The sequence below is a fragment of the Eleutherodactylus coqui genome, chromosome 8 (assembly GCF_035609145.1).
Source record: "Eleutherodactylus coqui strain aEleCoq1 chromosome 8, aEleCoq1.hap1, whole genome shotgun sequence".
In the NCBI taxonomy this organism is placed as follows: Eukaryota; Metazoa; Chordata; class Amphibia; order Anura; family Eleutherodactylidae; genus Eleutherodactylus; species Eleutherodactylus coqui.
Window position 1 is genome coordinate 89,281,315 of NC_089844.1, and position 27,658 is coordinate 89,308,972.

At 40.8% G+C, this 27,658-nt stretch overlaps 1 protein-coding gene across 3 annotated transcripts in view; it reads right to left on the minus strand.

Moving 5' to 3' along the window:
• Nucleotides 1-352: 352 nt before the first annotated feature.
• Nucleotides 353-27,658, minus strand: part of GPD2 (glycerol-3-phosphate dehydrogenase 2) — a 164,386-nt gene continuing 137,080 nt past the window's right edge. For all 3 annotated transcript variants that reach the window (XM_066576005.1, XM_066576006.1, XM_066576007.1), the window contains exons 14-17: nucleotides 23,800-23,912; nucleotides 20,479-20,557; nucleotides 18,590-18,688; nucleotides 353-6,169 (exon numbers count right to left, since the gene is read on the minus strand). In XM_066576005.1, coding sequence (XP_066432102.1) covers nucleotides 6,044-6,169; nucleotides 18,590-18,688; nucleotides 20,479-20,557; nucleotides 23,800-23,912 — 417 coding nt within the window. In that variant the 3' untranslated portion in view covers nucleotides 353-6,043. The remainder of the gene's footprint in view (nucleotides 6,170-18,589; nucleotides 18,689-20,478; nucleotides 20,558-23,799; nucleotides 23,913-27,658) is intronic.

Below are 27,658 nucleotides of genomic sequence, written 5' to 3' on the forward strand. Positions count from 1 at the left end.
TAAGTGATTGTTTAATAGTTCTACCAAATTATATTTACCCCACATTAATGAACAGAATAAAATAGGATCATAGCAGAAAAATCTTATTCTGCAGGTTTGGGGTGTGCTATTTTGTTTCTAAAAGTATATGTTTCAATTGGGTTTATTAAAACAGTCTTTGCCATGAAGTGAAAATAATTTACAAGTCCAAAATGCCCTTTATCAAAAGTTCATAGATTAATAAACAGAAGATAGAATTCTGTCATCCCATGCTGTGCCCACTAGGGGCACTGCTACGTTAAAATCAATTACATTCCAATGGAATGATGAAATATGCCAATCAACAATAGAAAGAAGATTACAAGAGTACATAAACTGTTCAATATGTTTATTGATTCATGCTAATTCATTTTAAAAAGGCACATTTAAAGTATGCACATACAGAAGTAAAATGTGTTACAGGTGATTTTACAAATCAAAGGTAATAAATTAGGATGTTTAATTGCAATGTATAAAATATATATTTTTAGAGATCATTTGAGAATATCATTATATACCACTCATATTATAGAGTATTGACTCTAGATGTAATGTCTATATGGACTTTTACCAATCCCAGTGTACTGACCAGCAATAAGGGCCCTTTTACAGGGCCCATAAATTATTCAGATGCATGCCCTGACTGTCATTTGTTTACTTCTCGTTTAGTTTCTGCATGCAGAAAACTAAACGATCGGCCAGTGTAGACAGGAAGTCATTCACTTATGAACGACTGCTTGCCTACCGTGAATGGAGGCTGGTGGGCAAAAACGATCCTTGGCCTGCTCCACCTGCATTCACTGAGTGATGCTCATACCTGTGTAAAAACACAGGAAAAAATCAGGGATCTGCGCCCGAGAGGTCGTCCTGTGTAAAAAGGCTCTTACTCTCCCTGAAAGCATCTATTTTGTGGGCTGAATAAGAACCAAATTCCTAAGTAAAGGCTGGTTTACACGGGCCGATGATAACTCAAAGGACAGTTTGAGTGACAGCTTTGAGCGATCATTTTGCATAAACTATTAAGTAGCTACTCCGCTACTTAGTAGCAATTAAGTGTGCAAATGAAGCCTGCACTGAATGCAGTTACTAGCCGGAGGGCTATTATCTGCGCTCAGATCCTTTGTTCTCCACAGGGAAACAATGCTATCAGCACTCCCCGTGGAGAACTGCTGATAAGCCTGAAGGACGATTTTTAGGTTGGACTGAATTTAACGATCAGCTAGCAGTGCCCGAAAAGCGCACGATGGGTGCACATTTAGATGCACCGATTCTGGCTAAAACGATCGCCGATTAGCGATTTTTTTAGCGATCATCGTTTGGTGTAAATGGGCCTTAAGGTATGAGTTTTCTGATGCTTTATTCTTAAATATACTTTTGGCTCTAAGTGAATTATTAAACTTAGTTCTTTTAGTAAATAGTGCATCTTGCATCTCACAAATTTCATTGGTTCGTGTGATTTGTCACCTTGGCCTTAACATTTCCATTTATTACACAAAGCTTTCCTTTCAACACTCAGACAATGGTCTACATTTTCCTGTTATTCTTTCACATATACCCCCCTTCTCTTGTTTATTTCATTTAGCTTTATAGGGGTGCACTTTATTTTTTCTGATGCAGACGTTCAAATTCCCTGCATGTGCAAAGAGGAAAATCTATAACATTCTGGCTTCCTGCAACCACAACTAGGGGGAGATTAGGAGTTTATAGCATCTATACACTGCACTGTATGCAGTACGTTCCTAACTCCAGCTAGTGGTGGCTTCAGGCAAATATAGAGTTGTAATTTAAAGGGACATTCCGAGCTTTTACTACTGATGACCTACCCTCAGGATAGGTCATCGATAGTTGATCTATGGGCATCGGTCGCTCAATCAACTCATCCTCCATTACGCTGTCAGTGCAGAGGGGCCGGACATAGTCATTGATACTCAGTTTTGGACATGTAATAGACAGCTTTACTCCGACTGAAATGAATGGGAGTGATGTCTTCTATTACATTTCAAGCTGTGCCCGAAATGAGCATAGATCATCAATAGTAAAAGCCCAAAAAACGCCTGTCCTTGCAAATGTTTTGCAGCTCTGTGTTTAGAAAAAACTGCCCCAATCAATACAAAATACATATTATGAAAAAAGAATACCGTTATGGACCTCAGACAACATTGCACATTAAGGTGAAGATTCGGTTTAAGTAATCGTTGTGTCAACAAAATAGTTGTTTCCATTAAGTTTTACCAACTGGTGCACTTTAAATGCAGACATGCTCTGAAATGTACAGAATAAATGCAAAGCGCATAGAAATGTAATCTATAAACGTCCTATATAAATGTCCACCACAAAACCACAAAAGAGGCAACAAATGAAAACGATTAAATAGAATATAAAACATCAGATAAAAAAGACACATCAATCAACATGCACAATATCGGAGATTAAATGTTGACTTTACATTCATTGTATATCAGTTGGCATCAGTTTATATCACACCTATCAAAAAGTATTTAATCTGCGTGCAATAAGAAGTTGGGAGAGCTTCTGCAATTTTTTTTCTTGAAAAGTCAGTGCATAAAGACTGCGGTCGTATGTAAAAAGTATAAAAATGAGCTTAGGATATCCAGGATTTAGGATCCTCAGCACTTGTGCATTGTAACTCAGCAGCAAATAAACCCAATATTCCCATTCACTTCTGTCTTATAGCAGATACATATCATACACATAGCAGCGCAATTTTACAAATTCACAGCAGAGACTATCACTCTGCATACTTAACAGAAGCATAGCTCTCACGTCAACTGTGGGCCACATAAGACATTTGGCACACATTATTGAGAGTACCCGGTTCATAGACTAAACAAGGAGTTACAGTAGTGGATATAATAAAATGTTTCAATGGTTCTAAGTCCATATTCTTATACAAGTCTAATGTTCTTCCAGGTTTCAGTGATACGGACAGTACTAGTAGTGTGAGAGTAAAAGAAGATTTTGTGATTGTTTCCTAGAGGCAGCACCACTCTTGTGTATGGGTTATGTACTGCACTGCTGATTAGGTTTATTGAAGTGCAACAGTGCCATTGTTCTTCCTAGTTCGCGCCTGGTATTACAGTTCAATGTCATTCCTGCAGATGAGCTACAGCACATGGCGCAGTGTATGGACAAGCATAGCGCAATTACTCATGGGTAAAAAAAAATATGATATTTATTTCATTGTCTTATAAAACCCCCTATAATGTTCAGTATATTAGGTGATTTTACTGTACTTAAAGGGAACTTGCTACCAGGAAAATCAATTTCAATCTGGCTCTATAGCATTAAATAGTGAGACAAGCATAGCGCATGTGCTTTTACAAAAAAAAAGCGTTTTTGCATCTTTCGAAATTCTTACTTGTAATTATGCGTGCCCAGTATGCTAATTATTTGTTCTCCAACTCAGTGTGCCACTGCGCAAACACTACCGCTCCGACCACTGGTCAGCACCCCTGTGTCTGCATGTCAGCACACACGTGTTGTCCATTACTTCCACCTTGTCTTCCAGCGCATGCGCAGTGCGCCAATTAAGTGTATACACTGTGATTCCACTATCACACTGTGTATACACTGGAAGATGCAGAAGGCATGGCGCATGCAGAGGACCTCAGCGCCGCCAGGGCTGATGTATAAACATGGGGCCAGTGGGAGGAGAGGCAGTATTTAAGCAGTTGTGTACTGATTCAGAGAACTCTTGGCACGGCCTCTTTGACTAAATTTGCATACTTGGAGTGCATGGATAAAAGGAAGAACTTTTAAGAATGCAAAAATGTATTTTTTTTTGTAAAAGCATGTGTGCCCAGCTGGTCTCGGACTGCTTAGCGCTATGGAGGCAGACTGAAATCGATTTTCCTGGTGAAAGGTTCCCTTTAATAATACTGAATGCTTATTTGTTCTATAGAAAAAGGTTGTATATAGAGAGAGCGGCTGAAGACTGCGAAACTACATAGTAAAGCATGATTGAAACAAAAATGGAAATTGTAAGTAGAGCTTCAAAATTAGGTGATGGCCATATCATACCTATCTCATAGCTAAGAGGGTCGAGGCCTAGTTCATAATATTTTTTTTTAATTTAAATTTTTCTTTTTGAAATAATAATTTAATAAAACATTTATAATTAACTTAAAGTGGTATTCCCATGTCAGACATCTATGGTATAGCCACAAGATATGCCATAAAAAGCATAATGGGTCTGATTCTCACCTTTGAGACCCACACCTACCTTGAGTTAGAAACCGCCCCAACCCCGGCCACCCCGAATGCAGTGGGCAAGGGTATTCGGGAGGACAAAAATAGCCGAACCTCCTATGAAATACTGTTTCTGTAACTCGGAAGTTGTTGAAATACCGTAGCTTTCTGTGTTACACTGTTTGCATAAATCTCACTTGACTTCTATAGGAGTTAGGGAAACAACGTACCTCAATTGAGCTTGACTGTTTCCATCATCCTTGCAACCCACAGCCACCTTATAATTAGTGATGTTCCCATTCTGGCAATGGTTTGCCGAGATGGGGACAACGCTTTAGCTACATTGATTAAGAGGGTTTTCTTAATACACTAGTGGCACTTGGGGAGAGCAGAGTACATAAATAAAATAAACCCAGTACTCACCTCCCACTATGCTCCTTCCCTGTGCTCTCATGATCCTTTGGTCTACTGTTGACAAGTGCTGCAGCGGTCATGTGGGTTATTTACCCACATGACTGCTGCATCTTATAGAAGGCCCCATATGCGTGTTACTGATTACTCCCCATAAACCTGCTAGGGGCTGCTAATGAAGAAGGTGACAGGTTTATGAATGTCACCAGACTTTCTTGCCAGGTGACGTCACCTGTCAGATGCGGCATGGACCAAAAACTATATAAAATTAACTTGAAAAAGTCCTTTAAAAATACACAAAATATTACATTCTCAAATGCCCACATTGGTACATGTATGATGAAGCTGGCCTCTTGCCCTTATTGCGAGTCCTACTTGACCCTTGAATCATTTGGCATGGGGGGAAAAATCATGGCAGCTTTCAATAAAAAGTCACAGTAATGCCAACCCTAATAGATCACCCACAATAAAGGCTTGAGCGTAGATTTTTGAAATAGCTATTTGTACATCAGCCATTATTTGTGCCATAAAGAGTCCTAAAAGTCTAGTAGTTCATTTGGAGAAGGCGACATATCTGGTAATTGAAGTACAGAAGAATAATCCTAGCATTCATTAGTACAAATATGGCCTCCAAAATGGCTGCATTGCACATTCAAGAAGTGAATAGGGATACAATGTAATGCACAGGTCATGTAGCAACTATGGACGCCAATTGGCAAAGGCTGCATGGAAGTCACATGACTCAGACTGTAAGTTTCATTAAGCAACAAATTTGTGATGGCTAATAACAGTAAACCACTCAGAACCTATATGAAACACTAGATTAAACCTGGTTGTGTTGCTGGGGTAAACATAAATTGAAATCAGGACTACTATTATAAAGTATATACCATGTGCTCATATTTAACAGGTTCGTTCACAGCAAAAACTCTGGTGCTTTGTATTATTTTGGAGCCCTGCAGCAGTTTCCCAGGCATGGAGTATATAGAATATGCCATTTTTGCATAACTTAATCTTCAGTGTATAGCTATTTTCTATTACTGTACATTTCCCTTTAAAAACAAAAACATTCACCAAACAATATCAGCTACAGTAATCAGCATTAGGACAATGCTCAAAGCGTTGCATCTCAATGAATGGTTTGACTGCATTCAAGCCATCTTTGCGCCCTACAAAGATGTGGAGCCACGCACATTTCAAGATACTTACAGGGGTATATAATGCACAGAATCTGCCCAAAATATTGGCGTGTAAGCCATACAAAAAGAAAAAAAAAACATGCATACTTATGAAAATATAAATATCAAGTTCACGCTGGATGCCAAATTGCAGAAAATACAGCCAGAGAAGCCTTGGAATGTCGTCAACATAGAGAAGCAGCAACGTGCGTCCGCTGTCTTAAGACTCACACGCCACCCCCGCTACGGTCCACTGGAATGGCTTCTCTTTGATCCAGGTTTTCCTCTACACTTTTCATCAGAATTGCTAAGCGGCTTCCAGATACAAAACCTTTTTGGATGGCGCTCATCAACTTTAACAAAGGAAACAAAAAAGTTAGACCTTTTATATCTAGAAATAAATAACACGAATAGTGACAAGTTAAGTTTTGAAAAGTTTGCTTTGGTCCAATTGAGTTGACCAAAACCTCTAAAACTGGTGTATTACACTACCCTTTTACATTGGCCGATCATCGTCTAGATTATCATGGGAATCTGAAAGATGATCAGTGTAAATGCGGTCACCTACTGTATGATCCACGATAATTTGTTCTTCGTTTAAAAATCCAAAGATGATCAGGCTGTGTAAACAGGCCGTCATTTATCTATGAGCAACAGCCTGTTTACTGTAAATACAGCTGAATGGGCAGAAGAGATCTCCAGCCCGCTCCGCCTCCATTCACCGAGCTATCATTGTTCCAGTGTGAACACAGAATATTATGCAGGGCTTTTATGACTCTCAGACAATGGTATACATTAGTGTTCAGGTCTAGTATTAAAGGGGTGGTCTCGCGAAACCAAGTGGGGTTATACACTTCCGTATGGCCATATTAATGCACTTTGTAATGTACATTGTGCATTAAATATGAGCCATACAGAAGTTATTCCACTTACCTGCTCCGTTGCTAGCGTCCTCGTCTCCATGGTTCCGTCTAAATTCGCTGGCAGCTTGCTTTTTTAGACGCGCTTGCGCAGTCCGGTCTTCTCCATTCAGCACGAGCCGCTTCAGTGTGCTCCCCGCTACAGCTCTTCTGCGCATGCGCAGACGAGCTGTCACTGCTCGGGAGCGCGCTGAAGCGGCCATTCTGCACCATCCTCTGTTAGAGGAAGGTGCAGAAACTGGAGCTGCCCAGCGGAGAAGACCAGCCCAGCCCAGCAGCCCCGAGAAGCCTCCCAGGTAAGTGATGGGTCGGGGGGGGCTGCCGCTGCGCCGGGCTGCGCCGGGGGGGGCTGCCGCTGCGCCGGGGGGGCTGTCGCTAGGCCGGGGGGGCTGCCGCTGCGCCGGGCTGCGCCGGGGGGGCTGTCGCTGCGCCGGGGGAACTAGCGCTAGGCCGGGGGGGCTGTCGCTGCGCCGGGGGAGCTAGCGCTAGGCCGGGGGGGCTGTCGCTGCGATGGGGGGGGCTGTCGCTAGGCCGGGGGGGCTGTCGCTAGGCCGGGGGGGCTGCCGCTGCGCCGGGCTGCGCCGGGGGGGCTGTCGCTGCGCCGGGGGAACTAGCGCTAGGCCGGGGGGGCTGTCGCTGCGCCGGGGGAGCTAGCGCTAGGCCGGGGGGGCTGTCGCTGCGATGGGGGGGGCTGTCGCTAGGCCGGGGGGGCTGTCGCTAGGCCGGGGGGGCTGCCGCTGCGCCGGGCTGCGCCGGGGGGGCTGTCGCTGCGCCGGGGGAACTAGCGCTAGGCCGGGGGGGCTGTCGCTGCGCCGGGGGAGCTAGCGCTAGGCCGGGGGGGCTGTCGCTGCGATGGGGGGGGCTGTCGCTAGGCCGGGGGGGCTGTCGCTAGGCCGGGGGGGCTGTCGCTGCGATGGGGGGGGCTGTCGCTAGGCCGGGGGGGCTGTCGCTGCGATGGGGGGGGCTGTCGCTAGGCCGGGGGGGCTGTCGCTAGGCCGGGGGAGCTAGCGCTAGGCCGGGGGGGCTGTCGCTGCGATGGGGGGGGCTGTCGCTAGGCCGGGGGAGCTAGCGCTAGGCCGGGGGGGCTGTCGCTGCGATGGGGGGGGCTGTCGCTAGGCCGGGGGGGCTGTCGCTAGGCCGGGGGAGCTAGCGCTAGGCCGGGGGGGCTGTCGCTGCGCCGGGGGAGCTAGCGCTAGGCCGGGGGGGGCTGTCGCTGCGCCGGGGGAGCTAGCGCTAGGCCGGGGGGGCTGTCGCTGCGATGGGGGGGGGCTGTCGCTAGGCCGGGGGGGCTGTCGCTGCGCCGGGGGAACTAGCGCTGGGGAGCCGGGGGCTAGCGCCGGTTACCTGCTGTCTGGTCGGCGGCTGCGGGGCGTCTGGTCGGTCGGCGGCTGCGATGCGTCCGGTTGCCATGGAGACACAGCTGGCGGCGTCTCGGGAGCGCGCACGTCGGGCTGCAGCGAGCGACTGGGAAAGAGCCGGCGGCCATCTTGAGGAAACTTTTATAACTTGCTGAAACGCTGGAACGGTAAGTACGAACCAGCTAGAAATGTCATTTACAGGGGGGCTTAGTAATGTGTGTTTAATGGGGGGGACTGGGCAAAAAAAAAAATTAACTGCTTCCTCGAGACATCTCCTTTAAGCAACCTAATCTCAAAGAACCCTGTTTTGGGTAGAACTTCGTAAAAGCTTGGAGTGGGCTCATACTGAACTGACTTTTAGCAAAGTTCTACTCAAACAGGGTTTTACTGATTTTGGTTCTTGCAACACTAACCATTATCTTTAATTTGTCTCAAACCAATATATTGGTTTAAACAAAGCAATGCTTCATCACATATACAAATCAATTATTTAAAAAAATTACTGCACATCTTCATATTAAATTTGTACGATATGCACCCATATCTATATACATATATAAAGGGGAAAGCCCTCACTGACTGACTCACTGACTTGCTATTAATTCTCTAACTTTCTGCTGTCGTACATACATGAAATTTGGCGGGAGCATTGTTTCCTAAATAGGAAAAGTAAAGGGGTCACAACTCGATTATTCAATGCTAAGTGCAAAAGTACTGGCACCCTTGTGTAATATACCTAATCTAATTCTCTAACTTCCCGTTGTCGTACAAACATGAAATTTGGCACAATCATTCTTTAGGTCCCAAAAAGGAAAAATAAAGGGGTCACAACTCAATTATTCAGTGCTAAGTGCAAAACTATTAGCATCCCTGTGTAATATACCTAATCTAATTCTCTAACGTTCCAGTGTCGTACAAACATAAAATTTGGCAAAACCATTCTTTAGGTCCTAAATAGGAAAAGTAAAGGGGTTACAACTTGATTATTCAATGCTAAGTGCAAAAATATTGGCACCCCTATGTAATGTGCCTAATCTAATTCTCTACCTTCTTGGTGTCGTACAAGCGTGAAATTTGGCATGAGAATTCTTTAAGTCCTAAATAGGATAAGTAAAGGGGTCACAACTTGATTATTCAATACCATATGTAAAAGTAAGTACACCCCTATGTAATGTAACTTCCTGATGTCGTACGAGTGTGAAATTTGGCACAAGCATTCTTTAGGTCCTAAATGAGGAGAATAAGAGGGGTGGCACATTCTGCAGTGGGACATTGGTAAATGCAGCCTGAGGAGAATATGAAGCTCCTCTATGTATATACATATTTTATTCCTCGGTTCCTCTAAAGTAACCTTGTCTTCATAAAATTTTCCATGTGAGCAACACCTGTCTCAAATTAACTCGGGCAAAGCCGGGTATATCAGCTAGTAGTTCTATAAGTACCATATTACAGGTTAATACATCATTGATCCATAATAAGTAGTGTGCCCTAATGGAAAATTATCTAAATTTCAAAAAGGGAAATCAAAATATATTCCAGGGTTACTTTGACGCAGTTTCAAGAAAATCATCCAAATTCATGTTGAATCAATATAAATTATCCCCAATTTCTGAGGCCATAGTGTTTCCCGATTATACTACTCCGACAGTAAAAAAACGTATTCCAATCAAGTGATAGATTGTTTATGTGAAGAAAGACAAGCAGCAGTGATTAAGCAGCAAAGAGCTATCAGATTAGCATTATCAGTTATCTATGCCAATACAAAATGCAGGGAAAGCGCTGATTGTGACCCTCCTACCTTTCAACTTCATTATATTATCACAAGTTTCCACTGATGAAACTAAAATGACAGAATTATTTCTGTCTTCTTTAACTTAATGGAATTAGGACAACCCAACATGGTACACATGTGCAACCTGCTATAAAACTTCCTTTAGTTTATGTTATAATGGCATTGAAAAAGAAATCTGCATTTTAGAGAAAGGAAGGGATTCAGTTATCTCCACTAAACCCCAAATAAGACTACAGTATTCCCATCCCAATCCTCTCTTCTATGGATAGGAATACTAACTGGTAGTATGTTTCAGGACTCCAATTGGCCACAGGGTCTTCCAACTGTGTCCTTGGGGCATTTATGGAGTGCAGGGTGAGCAGTCGCACTAGGCATGGGCATAACCATAGAGGATGCAGGGGATGCGGTTGCACCCGGGCCCAGGAGCCTTAGGCGGCCCATAAGGCCTCTCTTCTCCATATAGGGAGCCCAGTACTATGAATAAAGCATTATAGTTGGGGGCCTTGTTACAGGTTTTGCATTGGGGCCCGGGAGCTTCATGTTACACCTCTGGCACTAGAAACTGGTGCCTAAAGAGGCCCAAATCTCTTCTTACACATAAGACAACATCAGAATTATACATGGTGCACAGTGGGTGGGGGTCAGCATGAGAGAGCAAGCATTTGCACTCCGGAGGTTCAAGTTACGCCTTGCTATGTCTGCTATATTTCCTCTTTGCTTGTGCATTTTCTACTTTGATAAATGATGACAACAGATGTCTGAACCCCAGTCAACCACATAAACAATGTTTTCAGGTACTCTAGAATTCTCTGTATAGGCAAAGGAACAGGGTTAATATTTACAACTCAGAAGATAAATGGCTTTGCTTCACAGCAGTTATTAAGATGACACATTTTATCTGCTGGGAAAAAAGTTGACTATTTTTCGACTAATGTTGCGTGTTTTGCTGGCGGAATGAAATGTTTCTTTGGTCAGAAACTCAACAGCGGCTCGGCCTGGCAAAGCTGTAAATGATGCATGAAACTAGTTATCAATTTCAGTTGAGGAGATTAGTAAAGTCTTAAACGGTGGTGACTTGCATGCGTTCACCTGTGTGTTTGTAATCGGTATTCTCCAGCTCAATACCGATTCCCTACGGCCTCAACTAAAATCATGAAAATGAATTATTGTCTACTTTATCTTCCTCGCAATTACAATCTCCACATTGGGCTCAAGATGACAGCCAAGTTTTCCCGGAAGATATAAAAGCAATTCTATATACAACCGATCCTCTGTATGGCCTTCCTGTCAAATAGGGAATAAAAATGTTTCCAGTATAATTTCAAAGGAACAATTCATTGTTGTCAATGGTTAATAGAATATGCATTTAATCTGATTGAAGCGGTGATAAATGTATTAAGGAATAATTATTCTTTTTTTGTGATGCTGGACACTGCTGCTGAAAATTTTCTGCATTTAGATTCAACAATGCTCTTATCTGCAGCTCATCTCGAGAGAGACAATTACCATTTCCTTTGCCTTGATCTTGTTTGTTTAACTTGACATCAGGAAGAAAGGGCTGACATTGACCAAAATCCCTAGCATTAATTTATCTCATGTTCCGCATTCATCATCGCCTTGGCTCAGGAAAAAACTGGCAGGCGGCTGAAATACCTGCCTGACTAAGAAAGACTTCACAAAAATAAACTAAAAAATAAACTCTACAATCCAGCCAGATTACATCAGTGTGTTTAAAAATTTGTTGCTCTCCAGAAAGCCAAAAAAAAGATAAAAAGTAGCACAAAAACAACTGGAAAATAAAAACAGAAAAATAACTAAAAATAAACATGTAAATTTAGATACATCTCTCACTGGTGATATTTTTATCTTTGAATGCGTAAATTAGTACAGGAATACTTCAGTAATCTGACACGCAGAGTAGTTGCCAAACTATCAGGAGAGTCAAGTGCAACAGTGTGAGGTAAATTACTGCTAATCCAGAATATGACTATTTTTGTCCCCTTCGGGAATAGCGGGTTTTTGAGACAACAGAATTTTATGGTAGATTGTTTGATTGCTATTAATGAGGTTTTCCTGCTAGCATACGTCATCACTAGCTGATTGGTGGGGATCGGATTTCCAAGACCACAACAATCCACAGAATGAAAGTGATTGTGCCTCATTCAGTTTCTCCATGCAGAGTGCTGCTCCCTTTCACCTGCTATGCAGGTGATGACAAAAAATGGTTAACATTCACTTGAATGTGATCTTATAATTGGATGATCCCACTGAAAATAATATTATGGTAGTTTGTAGTGATATGCCATAACATCTTTAGAAGGCAATAATCCTTTAATTATGCTGCTAGTGTTAAGCAAGCTTTTGAAAATTCTAGTTCAGTCCGAATTACTTCTAACTGAACCAGTATCAATACCTCTAAGACTGGTTTCTAACAGCCATAAAAATTATCCTTCATATTTGTGATTGTTATTATGAAGAAACCCACATGGACATATAGAGAACATACAAACCCCTTGATGTCCCTGGTCAGATTAGAAAGAAAGAAAAAGAAAAATGTAGAAGAAAAAAAAGGATGGAGGTGACAAAATAGAAAAAGGAGGAAATGAAGGAGAAGAAGAAAGAATAAGAAAGAAAAAAGTAGAAGAGGAAAGAGAAGAAAGAAAGAGGAAAAGAGGAGGAAGAAGAGGATGTGAAGAAGGAAGAAGAAGAGGAAGAGGAGGAGGAAGTAGAAGAGAAAGAAGAGGAGAAGGAAAAGATGAAGGAAGAGCCAGAAAAGGAAGTAAATGGGGAAAAGGAAGAAATTGAGGAAGAGGAAGAATGGGAAGAATAGGAGGAAATGGTGGAAGAGCAAGAATAGGAGAGAGAGGAAGAAATGTGCAAGAGTAAGAATAGGAGGAAGAGGAGGAGGAAGAAATGGAAGAATAGAAGGAAGAGGAAATGGAGAAAAAAAACAATAAAAATAAAAAGAGGAAGAAATAAGGGAGAGGAAATGGAGAAAAAGCAATAAAAAGAGGAAGAAATGGAGGAAGAGGGGGAATAAATGGTGGAAGAGCAAGAAGAGGAATAAATGAAAAAAGAGGAAGAAGAGGAGGAAGAGACAATGGAGAGAGAAAAGGAGGAAGAGTAAAACATAAAGGAAAAAGAAGAAATGGAGGAAGAGAAAGGTTAGGGGGAAAAGAAGGAGGAAGAGGAAAGGAAGAGAAAGCAATAAAAGGAGGAAAAGGAAGAAATGGTGGAAGAGGAAGGGGAGGAAGCTGAAGAAATTGTGGCAGAAGAATAATAGGAGGTAGAAATGGAGGAAGAGGAAATGGAGAAAACCCAATAAAACAAGGAAGGAAAAGAAATGGAGGAAGAGAAAGCAATGAAAGAAGAGGGAGAAGAAGAAATGGAGGAAGAGGATGAAATAGTGGAAGGGATAGAATAGGGAGAAAAGGAAGAAATAGTGGAAGAAAAGGAATAAGAGGAAGAAACGTAGGAAGATATGGTGAAAGAGGAGGAGAAAGAAATGATGAAAGAGGAGAAAGATGAGGAAGAATAGATGGAGGAAGAAATGGTGAAAGAGGAGATAAAGGAAAAATAGGAGAAAGACCAGCAGAAAGAAATGGTGCAAGAGGAAGAAGAGGAGGAAGAGGAAATGGCGAAAAAGCAAATAAAAAGGAGGAAAAGAATGAAAAGAAGAAGGAAGAGGAAGTGAAAGAAAAGGAAGGAGGAAGAGGGAAAGAAAGAAAAGGAAGTAGGAAGAGGAAGAAGAGGAGAAAGAATAGGATGAAAAGGAGGATGAAGAGGAAATGGAAAAAAGGAGGAAGAGGAAGACATTGTGAAGGAAGAATAGGAGGAAGAAATAGTAGAAGAGGAAGAGGAGGAGGAAGAAATGGTGGAAGAGGAAGAAGAGGAGGAAGAGAAAATGGAGAAAAAGTAATAAAAGGAGGAAAAGTAAAAAATGGAGGAAAAAAATGGAGGAAAATGAGAAGAAAGAAACAGTGGAAGAGGAGTAGGAAGAGGAAAAAAAGGAAATGGAGAAAACAGAATAAAAGGAGGGAGAGGAAGAAATGGTATAGGAGATAGAAAAGAGATGAAGAGGAAGATATGGTGGAAGAAATAAGAGGAAGAAGAGGAGAAAGAAATGGTGACAGAGGAAGAAAAAGTTGAAGAGGAAGAGGAAAAAATGGTGGAAGAGGAAGAAAAATAGATGAAGGGAGAAATGGTGGAAGAGGAGGAGAAAGAAATGGTGAAAAAGGAGAAAGAGAAAGAAATGGTGGAAGAGGAAGCATTGGAGAAAGAGGAGGAGGAAATACTGTAGGAGGAAGAATAGGAGGAAGAAATGGTGGAAGAGGAAGAAAAGGTGGAAGAGAAAAAGTAAGAAATGGTGAAAAAGGAGGAAGAGGAAGAAAATGAGAAATAAATGGTGGAAGAGGAAAAATAGGAGGAAGAAATGATTGAAGAGGAAGAAAATGAAATAGAGAGAAAGCAATAAAAGGAGAAACAGGAAGTAATTGAGAAAAAGGAAGAAATGGATGAGGAGAAAGAAAGGAGGAGGGAGAGGAAAAGAAAGAAAAGGAAGAAGAGGAAGAGAAAGAAAAGAAGGAGGAAAAGGAAGAGAAAGAAAAGGAAGAAGACAAAAAAGTGGAGGAAGAGGAAGAATAGGAGGAAAAGGAGGAGGAAGAGTAAATGGAGAAAAATCAAAAAAAAGGAGGAAGAGATAAAGACAAAGAAATGAAGGAGGAAGAGGAAAGAAAGAAATGGAGGAGGTAGAGGGAGAGAAAGAAGAGGAGGAAGAGGAAGAGAAGGAAGGAGGGAGCAGAGGTAGGAGAGGAGGAAGAGAAAAAAGAAAAGTAAGTAGAAGAGGAGGGGGAAGAAAAAGAGGAAGAGGAAGAAATGGAGAAAGAGGAAAAAGAGGAGGAAGAAAAGGAGGAAGAGGAAAAAAAAGAGGAAAAAGAGGAGGAAGAGAGATAAAAGTTCGAGTAAAAAGAGGAAGTAGAGGAGAATGAGTAAGAAAAGGAGGAGGGAAAAGGAGGAGGAAGAAGAATAAAAGGAGGAAGAGAAAGAAAAAAAGAATAGGAAGAAAAGGAGAAGGAAGATGGAGTAGAGAAGGAAAAGAAAGAAGAGGAGGGGGAAGAAAAGGAGGAAGAGGAAGAATGGATGAAGGGGAAAGAAAGGAGAAAGTGGAAGAGAGAGGGTAAAAACAGAAGGAAGAAAAGGAGGAAGAGGAAGAAAGGGAGGTGGAAAAGGAGGAGGAGGAGGAAGAAGAAGGATTAAAGGAGGAAGAGAAAGAGGAGGAGAAAGAAATTAATGAAGGGGAAGAAATAGAGAAAGAGGAAGAAGAGGAGGAAGAAAATGAGGTAGGGAAAGAAGAAAATGAGGTACAGAAAGAAGGGAAGGAGGGAGAAGAAGTGGAAGAGGAAGAAGAGGAGAAAAAAGAAAGAAAAAGAAGGAAAAGAAAAAAAGAGGAAGAAAAAGAGGTGGAAGTAGAGTAAGAGGGAAAAAAAGAAGAGTTGGAAGAAGAGGAATAGGAATTAGAAAAAAAAAGGAGGAAGAGAGAGCGAAAAAGAATAGGAAGTAGAGAAGGGGGACGAGGAAAAGAATGAGTAAGTAGATGAGGAGGAAGAGGAGGATCAAGTGAATTAGGAAGTAGAGGAGGAGGAACAGGAGGAGATTCTGCTGAGACATACTACCTGAGATTCAGGTTTGCTTTTAGCAACGTTAAGCCTGGAACAGGCTTCACCCTTTTAGCTTGTTCAACACTATGTAGCACATTATTACATATTATTATTACATATTATTTCAAAAACAGTTTGAAACCCATGTATAAAAATTTAATTGTATACACATACTTACATATATGTGTGTATACATATTACACAATATATGGGTTAGGACAAGCAAATCCCACAACCATTTAAAAGATTACAGTATACTACGAAACCATTGACAAAAACTACAACTGACAATTACATTCATCTAAATTTACAGATGACTTTTCAAATTAAGCTACCGTGTTTGTACATGAGAAATTACACTATATCTGGCCATTATATGATTTGAATCCTGCGTTTATCACTAGTTTTCCCCTCTGCAGAATGCATGTCTAGTGTTCAGTTCTCTCTGAACTGGTGGCTGGAGCCTCCTGTTATACTGTATTCTATACACTGCACAAGTAGTTAATTGCAAATTCTACTTACTGTATGTAACACACAAACAATAATAACATCAGTGTGGAGGGCAATAAAGAAGTACTGAGCAGTGGAGATATGATTTCAGTTGTTGCAACACAGTAAATCACACACTATTGTCTGTAACAGCACATCTGTATGAGTCACTGCTTGTTTCCCCCCTCCCCTCTGTTCTACATGAATTGCTGTGGGCAGCATGAGTCATCCACGTCCATCATGCCGCTATTCTTTATTCCTAGCTGCTCGTACATCATCACTTCATGGGTATGGGATTTATAAATCCTGCCCGCAGGAAATGATGGCTGTTGATTGGTTCTTTAAACACCGCGGCTCAGCCAATCAATGCGGAGCTGGATAAAACAATGCGATAGCTGTGATTGGTTCATCGAGCGTTGCATTGATTGACTGAGTGTGGCACTCAAGAATCAATCACAGCCATTGCTTCCTGTAGGCCCGATTTATGAATCTAGTCAACATGAAGTGATGATCTACTGGTGGCTGGGACTGAAGAACAGCGCGGACCTCCTGAAAGTGGCATGAGGGACCCGGACCAGGCCTGCTAGGTAATGTTTTTGTAATGTTTTTTAATGTAGTGTAGTTAGGGTATATTTTTGAGCTAGGGCTTATATTTCAAAATCCCCCCAAATCAGGCTAAGTCTTATTTTTGGGGTAGATCTTATTTTTGGGGAAATGCGTTAGTTCTCTATTGAACATTAGAAAAAATGTATAACTGACTCAGAAGTTATAACCTGGAATATTGCAAGATCTTAAATAGCCATGATACATTTGATTTCTTGGACTGGTGGAGTTCTTTAAGAGAACAATGGTCTGTGGGCCCCTCCTGCCCACCTTATGGTCAGTGAACTTTGCTCAGGTTAGCCCTTGGTATTTTTAAATCACACTTAATGATCTGACAATCCAGAATATTTAAAAATATAGCACATATTGTGTGCTATAAATGCCAGGCTATAGTGAAGAAAAAGTATGTGTAGCGAAGGAAATTATCTCATAAGAAAGGCAAAATCCATTCACTAGACTACCCATGATGTTGCTCTGTGCTGCAATCCATTAATCCAGCTCCAACCTCTTATGTGATAATCCACATACAAGCAGAGATATAATTCCACCATTGTACAAATTGATATTGGAGTAGACACTCAAAATACTTTAAAGAGGATCCATAAGCTCTCCTCTCCTGACATGTCATTTTTAGTAAATACTTTTATTATTGGATCAGTCTAGAGCATTTTTACTTCTAACTCTGTGTTGTGTCATTTCTCTGTTATTCCCATGGAAATTTACAAATAAAATTGACAACTAAGTGTTACTACTTGGGGGTTCCCAGCATACACTCACATTGTCCAATCAGTGCTGCCAGTATCAGACTATGTAGGGTCACATCCCTCTGACAAGAGTAACTGCAACACCCAGTTGTCAATTTATTCACAAACATTCAGGAGAAATAACATTGGAATTGCACAAAGGACAGTTATGAAAAATGTTGCTCCAGAACTCCTATTTTATTGGGACACTGCAGGAATGGGGGACCAGTGGAGAATGACATGAAGCTGCTCGGACTCCACCTCATCTAAACCATGAACACCATAACTTAGTTTCTGGAGCTTACAGTTGATGACAGGTTCCCTTAAATAGTTAAACATGGGACTACCCCTTTAAAAGCCAAAATTCTGGCTGCCATCAACTGGCATCAACTAAGAAACTTTAGTGAAGATAAATTTACTATGCAGTTGAATCAGAACTGAATAAACCTGTTTCTGGGGGAAAAGGGCAGACCCATTTCTAGAGTAAAGGCCCATTTACACTGGACAAGTGTTGGGCAAACGATGCCCGACACTCGTCCTTGTATCTCTGCGCTCTGCATGGGAGCTAACACAGCTGGCTCGCACACAAAGCGAGGGGGGGCGGCGCAGTGCAGGAGATTTCTCTGCTCTCACTCCCCCACCCCTCTCCATTGAGATACACAGCGTCCGTTCGCTATGGAACGGCAGCTGTTTAAACTGCACAATGAGCGATGAGCTTCATTGCTCATGCAGCATAAAAGATGAGCAATGAAACTAATTGCTCATCGTTAAGTTTTAACAGCTGCCGTTCCATAGCGAATGGGTGCTGTGTATCTCAGTGGAGAGGGGCGGGGGAGTGAGAGTAGAGAAATCTCCTGCACTGCCCCGCTCCCCATGCTGGCCGCTCCGTGTGCGAGCCAGCTGTGCTAGCTCCCTGCAGGAGCACAGGAGCGCAGAGACACAGGGATGAGTGTCGGGCATCATTTGCCTGACACTTGTCCAGCTTAAATGGGCCTTAATGCAGTATATAACAGTATAACCATATGTCTGTGTAAACAAAAATCAAAGTCAATCTTTTATATCACATCATATGTTTTAAATATTAAATCTAATGTATTGTTCCGTGTTATCAGGCATTTGTGGTCTTAATAGGTTGTTATAAAGACATTCTACATGGACACCTTCAGCTGTATCTGGTATACAGTACAATAAACGAACAGAACGAATAGTACCTGCAGAAATTCGTTCAACTCCACTTGCCCATTCTTATTTAAATCCACTTCATTCAGGATTTCGTGAAGATTTTTGGGATCCATCTGCACATTTATATTCTAGAGGAAAAGATATTTCGGTAATTTTTTAAAACATTGGCTTTTATCTGCCCCCACTAAAAAAAAGGCCTAATTAGCTCCATTTTCTTGAATGGGGATGAGCTACAATAACAGACACAACCAACAGATAAGAGTAAGGTCTTTTTCACACAAGCATAGGCGCTGTAAAAACACGTGAACGGGTGCACAAATCTGCCATTTGTGCGCCCGTGCAGATGGCCCAGCACATCTACGCTGAGCCCGGATTGCCGTCGGGCGGGGGAGATAGTTTAGCTCTGTTAAACTGCTTTCCCCCTTTCCGCCCCTTTGCCAGCTCTCGGCAAGGGGAGGAGGTGGGACAGGGTGGGTGCTAGTGTGCTAAGCTCCCACCCCCTCTCCACCCCTTGTTGGCAGCCAGCAATGGGAGAGGGCAGGAGTTTAGAAACTAGTTCTCGCCCCACACTGCCCCTTCCCATTGCAAACAGCCGGCAAGGAGTGGAGATGAGGAGAGAAGGGGGATGGAGTTTAGTAGTCACGCTGCTAAACTCCCTCCCACCTCCCTTCTCCGGCAGCTATCATAAACACCCATAGGAGTCTATGAAGTGGTGACATATTATGGCCAGGAAGATAGTTCAAGGACTATCTTTCCTGACTGGCGTAACCTCGCCCAGCTGAAATGCGCTATCTTGGCCATCTGAGTGCTTTTATGCGGCGGAAAATTGCCCATCTGAACTGATGCATTGGAGTCCAATGCATCAGATGGTAGCGTATATCGTCCGGCCGTGAAAATGGTGGCTGATATACACTCGTGTGAATAAAGCCTAATGCTGTATTTGGAAAAAATAACAGAGCCCTTTATTTCCAGTATAACCTATTTGAAGGACAAATATACAGTCATGAAAAAAGCTAAGTACACTCTCTTTGAATTCTATGGTTTTATGTATCAGGACATAATAAAAAAAAAACATTTGGACTTTAAAAGATCTAAAAATTAGGTAAATACAATCTTAGATGAACAACAATACATAACAAATTGTACTGTGTCATTATTTAACAAAAATTAGGCCAAAATGCAGAAGCAGTGTGTGAAAAATTAAGTATGCCCTTACTGATTATTTAGTAAGTAGCAGCCAGGTGCTGCAAGTCAAATACCTTTGATTCATTGATCATCAAGTTTGACCACCTTTATAAAAATAGAAATTTTGTCAGCTTACTTGTCTGGAGCATTCAAGCATGTGTTAATGCAATGCCAAGCAGGAAAGACATCAGCAATGATCTTAGAAAAGCAATTGTTGCTGCCCATCAATCTAGGAAGGGTTAGAAGGCCTTTTCCAAATAATCTGGAGTTCATCAGACAAGACCAAAGTGGAGAGCTTTAGCCATAATGCCCAGTGTCATATTTGGCAAAAACCAAAAGGCCCATATTCCTCCAGAATGATGTGAAGCACTGATAAAGTCATACAGAAAATGATTAATTCAAGTTATTGCTGCTAAAGGTGGTTCTACAAGCTATTGATTCATGGGGTGTACCTAATTTTTCACACACTGCTTCTGCATTTTGGCCAGGTTTTTGTTAAATAATGACATGCTGTAATATGTAATGTGGCGCTATTTATCTGAGGTTTTATTTACCAAATTTTAAGACCTTTTTTATTATGTCCTGACTCCTGATACATAAAACCAAAGAATTCAAAGAGGGTATACTTAGTTTTTTTTTCTCATGACTGTATTTATAGTAATTTACAAGGCAGATTATTTTGCATTGTATTTAGTAATAGTTCTGGGGTTACAGTTCTTCATCTGTCACTCACCTCCAAAACACGTTGAACATCCAGTATGGTGATGAATCCTTTTTTATCTTTATCAAACTTGTGAAATCTCTTTTTATACCTACAGAATAATTGTTAGAATAAAAAAGGAGTTAATGTTCGTTAAAGGGGCCAATGTCCTTAAACCTGATGTATGAACCAAAATATGCAATATAATTGTTGCATCAGCAAGAATAAAAACTAATATTGATATATATTTTGGTTAAAGGGGTTGTTCGAGAATTGAACAAAATGGCCATCATCCATACAGACTGTAAAACACCCATCCTAGAATGTAACTAAGATGGTTGGATGCAGCTTTACGTCAGAGGGACGAGGAGCCGATTGCTTGACAGGAATGAACAGTGTGGTATTAGACTCCTCCTCCCTCTAGTTTAACGCTGCATCCAACCCATCCTACTAACATTCTAGGATGGATTTCTCACAGGCTACATGCACAGTGATCATTTTGTTCAATTCTTGGAAAATCCCTTTAAGAAACGTCCATCACTAAAATGCTGCTTTTCTAGTTTTTTTCACAAATTATGTCAAAATGCTGATAAATATATTTTGTAATATAAGAAGGCTAATGCCTTCATATAACTCAAACTGTGATATAACTGAATGTTATCTGTGTATCTTAAAGGTAGTCTGTTGACTTGAACGTGCAGTCTATTCTGCAGGCAGCATGTTATTGAGTAGGAGGAGATGAGAAGATTGATTAGAGAAGCCAGAAGGGTCAATGATCCAGGGGAAAATTAGCTTCTACTTCATTGGGGTTTTTTGCCTTCCTCTGTCTCTCTGGATTAACTTTCGGAAGGGGGTATTAAGCTGAACTGGATGGGCATATGTCTTTTTTCGGTCTTGTATACTATATTACTATGTTTTATTGTGAAATTATTTAGCATAACTCATAGTTTATTCATATAAACCTTTGCTAATTCTGGGCTTGGAGGTCAAGTGGGTGGACCCTTCAATGATTGAAAGTTATCTCTATACACAAAGTAATACAGTGAAGGCTGCATTGATAGGGCCGCCCACTGGACTTCTAAGCTCCGAATGAGTAAAGGTATAAAAAAAAAAAAAGGTATATAAAAAAAAAACGAAAGTTTTATGGAATGTTTTCTCATAAAATTATTATTCAAACTGCTCAGCTCCTCCTGCTATATAACATGCTACCTGAAATTCGGATAACATGTTCCAGCTGACACACTCCCTTTAATTAAATGAAAATGGCTTCTCATGAAAACTACTAGAGGTTCTACCTTTTCAGAATATACAATTTAGCAGCTTCTTCTACAAGCTAATTGGATGTATGTGCAACAGTCAATGTGAATGATTATAGCCATCACTAATGCTGTAGATTTTAGGCTAATTTCTAGAGATGAGCGAGCCTACTCGGTAAGACAGTTACTCGAGCGAGCATTGCTCTTCTCGAGTAACTGCTTAGTGATCCGAGCAGGCTCGGGTGAGCTGCGGTGGACGGGGGGGGGAGCGGAGCGGGAGGAAGAGTGAGAGAGATCTCTCTCTCTTCCCCCCACTCCGCTCACCCCCACAGCCCACCCCATTTTCTGCCGCTATTTTTGACAGCCATAACACTTTTAGTTTTCCATCAATATAATTGTATGGAGGCTCGTTTTTTGCAGAACGTCCTGTAGTTTCTATTGGTACTATTTTGGAGTACATATGACTTTTTGATCACTTTTTGTACATTTTTTTTTCTTACCTTGTGTATTTTCTTCCGGACAAAGTTCAACGTGCGGGATAAATAATGCATTACTTTGATAGATCCAACTTTTACAAATGAAACAATACAAATTTTTTTATGTGTATTTTGATTTTTGTATTATTAATATGGGTTAAGGTTTTTTTTTAATGTTTATTACCTTTTATTTTTTTAGAATTAACAAAGCTTTTTAAAACTTTTTTTATGTTTTTTTTTTGAGCCCACAGGGGACTTGAACTTGCAATCGTTTTATCACTTTTACAATATAATGTAACACTATAGTATTAAATTATACTGTGATCTGACAGGTATTCTTTTAAGCCATGCCACAGGCAATGGCAGTGCTGGCAGCTTTCTGAAGGCCCAGGCTGCCATGGCAACGGAATGGCACTCCTCGATCTTATTTCAGGGGTTAGGGCATTCGGACCCAACAAAAGCAATCAAGCAGGAGCAGGTTGGGTTCTCAGCTGTTAGTCACAGCTGAGGACCCATAGAAGAAGGTAGAAGTGGTTTTCAACTGCTACTGCCTTCTCCTTTCCAGGCTGCATAGTGCTCAACAAGTGTTATGAACTAATGAGTGAAAGTGGAAGTAATGCTTCAATTATTCGACCCAACGATCATGTGACCACCGGGTGCCCCTGTTACAGCAGAGCTGCAGGATCCTAGCAGACCCAGATCAGCTCTGTTAGTGACTATTATCACTATAGGTGGATGTTTTTCCCTGTAACTGGGGCTCCTATGGATGCCGTAGCTACAGTAGAAAAGTATGAAATAAAAAAAAAAGAATACAATGTGAATGACCCTCAGTGGTCTTATATGAGGTCATGGGGGTCATAGATGATAAAATAAATAGTTATAAAAATAAGCAAAAAAAAATTACAGAATGAAATAAAAATATATACATAAAAAAGAAAATGACCCAAAGCCGATGCCAACCCAAACTGTCACCATATGCGCCCTGTATTCCAAAGCTATACAAATTATATATCAAAAAGTCCTAAACAAAATGAGGAACCCAGTCTCATAATTTATTTTAGTGTAAATATCCTAATTTTAAAAATAAGCGAATAAAAATTTTTAACTTTTTTTACCCTTTTCTTCCAATAAAACTAGAGAACGTAAAAAGATTGACTGTAGTGTTGGAATAAGCTTATAATTCATTAAAAAAAATCATATTAGAGAGGTTTCGATGGGTAATACCACCACTGCAATGCTGGAAATTCAGATACATTGATTCACATACATAGATTACAGTAAAAGCCCTTATTGACAGATCAATATGCTTTACAACAGCTGACTGACATTGATTCAAATATATATCATTAAACTGTTTTGTCTTGTACTGTAGGATTTTACACAGTTAAGAATGGAAGGCAATGAGATCCTATGATAAATATGTATTCCATAGCCATAGATTCCGTCTCTTTACGCAGCTGTATTTCCTAATGCATATTGATTTTGATTTAATCCAAAATATATTGAGCAGAAGACTGCTGGAAGCGATTTTCATTGGAATCACAATTTGTATTGCATACACAACAAGTGAAATGAAAAAGTAAAATAGGGAGCTGCAAGGGTTTTACGTCTGACCCTCTTACCTGTCTATATCTGAAGGTGATAAATTAATTTCGGATTGATCGGTTAGTTGTTCGGATCGCGCTTTGTATCCCATTTCATAGTACAAAAACTGTTTTGCTGTTTCCAGTTCTTCCTGATAAAAAACAAGAAAAAGAATCAAGATACTCGTATGAACACTCATTATCAAGATGGCCATGAAAGTTAAGAGAAATGTGGTCAATTCAGACTCGTCCTCAAAGGAAGCATATTTACACTACATTTATTGGTCAAATGTTTTCGAACACCTCGATTTTTCCAGTTTTTATTGATATTTATACAATTTAATGTCTCAAATGTACTTTGAAATGAAAGCATAGAACAAATAAAAAAGGTAAAATGAATAAAAATAAGAGATTAACTTTCACCAAATTAAATCTAGGTTTTTGACTCTTCAAAGTAACCACCTCTGGCTGATATAATGGTTTTACACAATCAAGGCATTTTTTCTGCAATTGCATTCAGATATTGTTCACATATTTCTTCCCAACATTGTTGCAGAAGTTCCCACAAATGTGCTGCACTTGTAAGTTGCTTTGCTTTCACCCTTCTGTCCATTTCATTCCAAACAAGCTCAATGGGGTTTAAGTCTGGAGACTTTGCAGGACATTCCATTCTTTGAAGCTTACCAGCTTCTTCATGTCTTCTTAGGTAGTTCTGACATAATATAGCAGTATGTTTTGCATCATTGTATTTCTGTAATTTGAACCCCTGACCAACTAGGCGCACACCAGAGGGTACTGCATGGCAAAATACTGTGGTAGCCCTTTTTGTCCAGTGTGCTAGTCACCTTGTGCAAGTTGCCGGATCCAACACAAGAGCTCCAAATCATCAAGCTTCCTGATCCATGTTTGACAGTTGCTGTCACATACTCAGGAACTATCCTTTCACCTTCTCAACAGCATACAAAAACCCTACATGATGTACCAAAGATATCATATTTTGATAAGACCTTCTACCACTTTTCTTTTCTTTGTATTTTGCCCTGCAAATAAATGTTATTGCCACATAGAATACATATAGGCTCCTTTAAATAGAATTTATACCTACATTGTAGTAATTAAATGGTGAAAAATGGTGAAAAATTTTCTAAATGTACATTTTTTTAAACTCAATTTTTTGTACTTAATTATGGGGCAGCCATCTTGCTTAAACTGCAATTAACAGCACATATAGATATGCTTTACAGCATACTACTAGGCCGCACACAATGGACAGGAAGGGACTTCTTAATTTCTATGGAAAAGAGTTGTAGGCATGCTCTGTAACATATGCAGAGAGGGGAGGAGGGGAGCTGTGGCTATTACCTTTTTTGAATGGTGGGTCTTGTGTTATCTCTATATAGGTATTACCTTTCATTGTTATCCTGTGATGATAATAAGATGACTACTGAAAAGTTTACTCTACGTAACAGAAAATGTCCGAATATTATTAGAATTAGTGGTCAGTATGAACATTACAGGATATTAAGAATTTTTTTCCTACATATTATTGGTTGCCTTAAAAATTAAACACAAATTTCCAGAAATTTTTAAGAAACAGGTTTAATGTAAAAACCTAATTTATACAATAGGCCATTGCCTGATGGCATATTCCCTTAACCCCTTGAGTGGCACGCCTGGAAATTTTCCGGGATAAGCTCCACTGCCCATAGCGATATAGCCCGGAAGATTTTCGGGCTATGTTTCACTATGGGAGCTGCAGAGCACACTGCCATAAGCTGTGGCAGTGTGCTCTGCCTGCACAAACCCACACAGAACAGTGCAGGACTTTGAAAAAAAAAAAAAGGTGGAAGTTATTGCTGATCTGTCGGCAATCTCCCGCTTCTAAATTCAAAGTCCTGCACTGCTTTGTTTACAGATTGCCATAGAGACCATCGGCTTGTCAGAAGCCAGCCAATGGTCTCTGTGGCAGGGAGAGCTGGTGCTTGGCTGTCAGAGGATAGCCAGGCACCAGCTCTTACAGCAGAGATCAGAGAATAACAATAATAAACTTTATTTGTATAGTGCCAACATATTCCGCAGCGCTTAAACCTCCGATATCTGCTGTGTTAACCCTTTAAATGCTGCAGTCTATGTGATTGCAGCATGTAAAGGGCTGTCCCCATCGCCCCCCTGGAATGTGATCAGGGGGTCCTGATGGGTCTCTGTGGAAGTACCCTACAAGGACAAAAATAGAAAAAAAAAAGTTTCCGCATTTCTTTTTTTCCTCCCCTCGTTTAAAAAATCATAACTCCTTTATTTATTCATCGACGTCACTGCATGAGGGCTTATTTTTTGCGGGACAAGTTGTATTTTTCAATGGTGCTATTTAAAGTACCATATAATGTACAGAAAAACTTTTACGAAATTCTAAGTGGAGTAAAAGGGGAAAAAATGACATTCCACTATCTTTCAGTGTGTTTTGCTTCTACGGCGCACAAACTGCAACAAAAATGACATGATAACTTTATTCCATGGGTCGGTACGATTGCTACGATACCAAAAATATGTATAGTTTTTTTTTTTGCTGTAGTACTTTTATTGTTTTTCAAAGACATTTAATTTTTTAAAATTATTTCTGCTGCATCTTCTGCGCACAATAACTTTTTTATTTTTCCATCAACATACTTGAGCAAGGGCTCATTTTTTGCGAGATGTCCTGTAGTTTACGAAAGTGCTAATTTAGAATACATAGGCCTCTTTGATCGATTTTTATTGCATTTTTTCTGGGAGACAGGGTGACTGAAAAAGTGCATTTGTGGCATTCTTTATTTTTTTTTCGGACTACATTCACCGTGCGGGGTAAATAAAGCACTACTTTGATAGATCTGACTTTTACAGACGCGGCGATACCAAATATGTATTTTTCTTTTATGATTTCAATTTTTTATTATAGATATGGCAAAAGGGGGGTGATTTAAACTTTTATTACTTTTTTTTTTCACAAGGGACAGAATTGTCCTGCAAACACGCATCAGAATTTCCTACTGCAAAAATCCGCACCAAAATTAATATGCCTAAAATTGGATTTTGGTGCAAGATTACGCCAGCAGAATTCAGCCATTTTGAATTTCAAATGAAAATTCATGTTGGACATGCAGATTATGGTGCAGAATTTTTTGCAAGACAGCAATTAAAGCTACCAATTCCATACTGTGTAAAAGATTCCTTAACGATCATCGGTGACAACACCCATCAGATTGAAAGTGTTGGTTACAGGTCTCTCTCCAAGCACGCCTGTCCAATGGCTGATTTTCCAAGGAAAGCTGTGGCCAGCTACACAATTCCCATCAGGTCCCTCTCTAGGTGGAAATGGTAGCTATCAAGGAACACTATATGGTAAATAGCAAATGATTAAGGGTGCTTTCATATCTACACCGTAGGTCCAACTTTCCTGCTCCATTTGGTGAGCAGAAAAGGGAAACCCTGGGGCCAAACTGTGGATGGAACCGAAGAGTGCCGGGCGGACCCCAGTGACTATGATGGGGTCCGTCATCTTTCCACCCAGTTGGCCAGCTCTTGGACAGAAGATAAAGGGCTGCATGCAGCACTTTTTCTTCCAGTATTTTCAGCAGATTCTGTGACTCGAACCTGCAGCCGAAGGTTCCAATGCAGATGTGAAACCACCCTAAGAGATACAGCATACTTTAGGATTTGTGTATTCTTAGCTAGAAAATACAAGCTCCAATATGAAGTCTCCATGATTGAAAGGTGCCAGTCTACTGCGCCAACTATAATGGAAAGCACAAACTATCGTTGAATAACTGCTGCTACGAGTCGGTGCGCATCACCAATTAAACTGCGAGAGAAGAAGGAACTAAAATATCTCACAAGGGAGTTAAATGGAAAAATTAACACTACT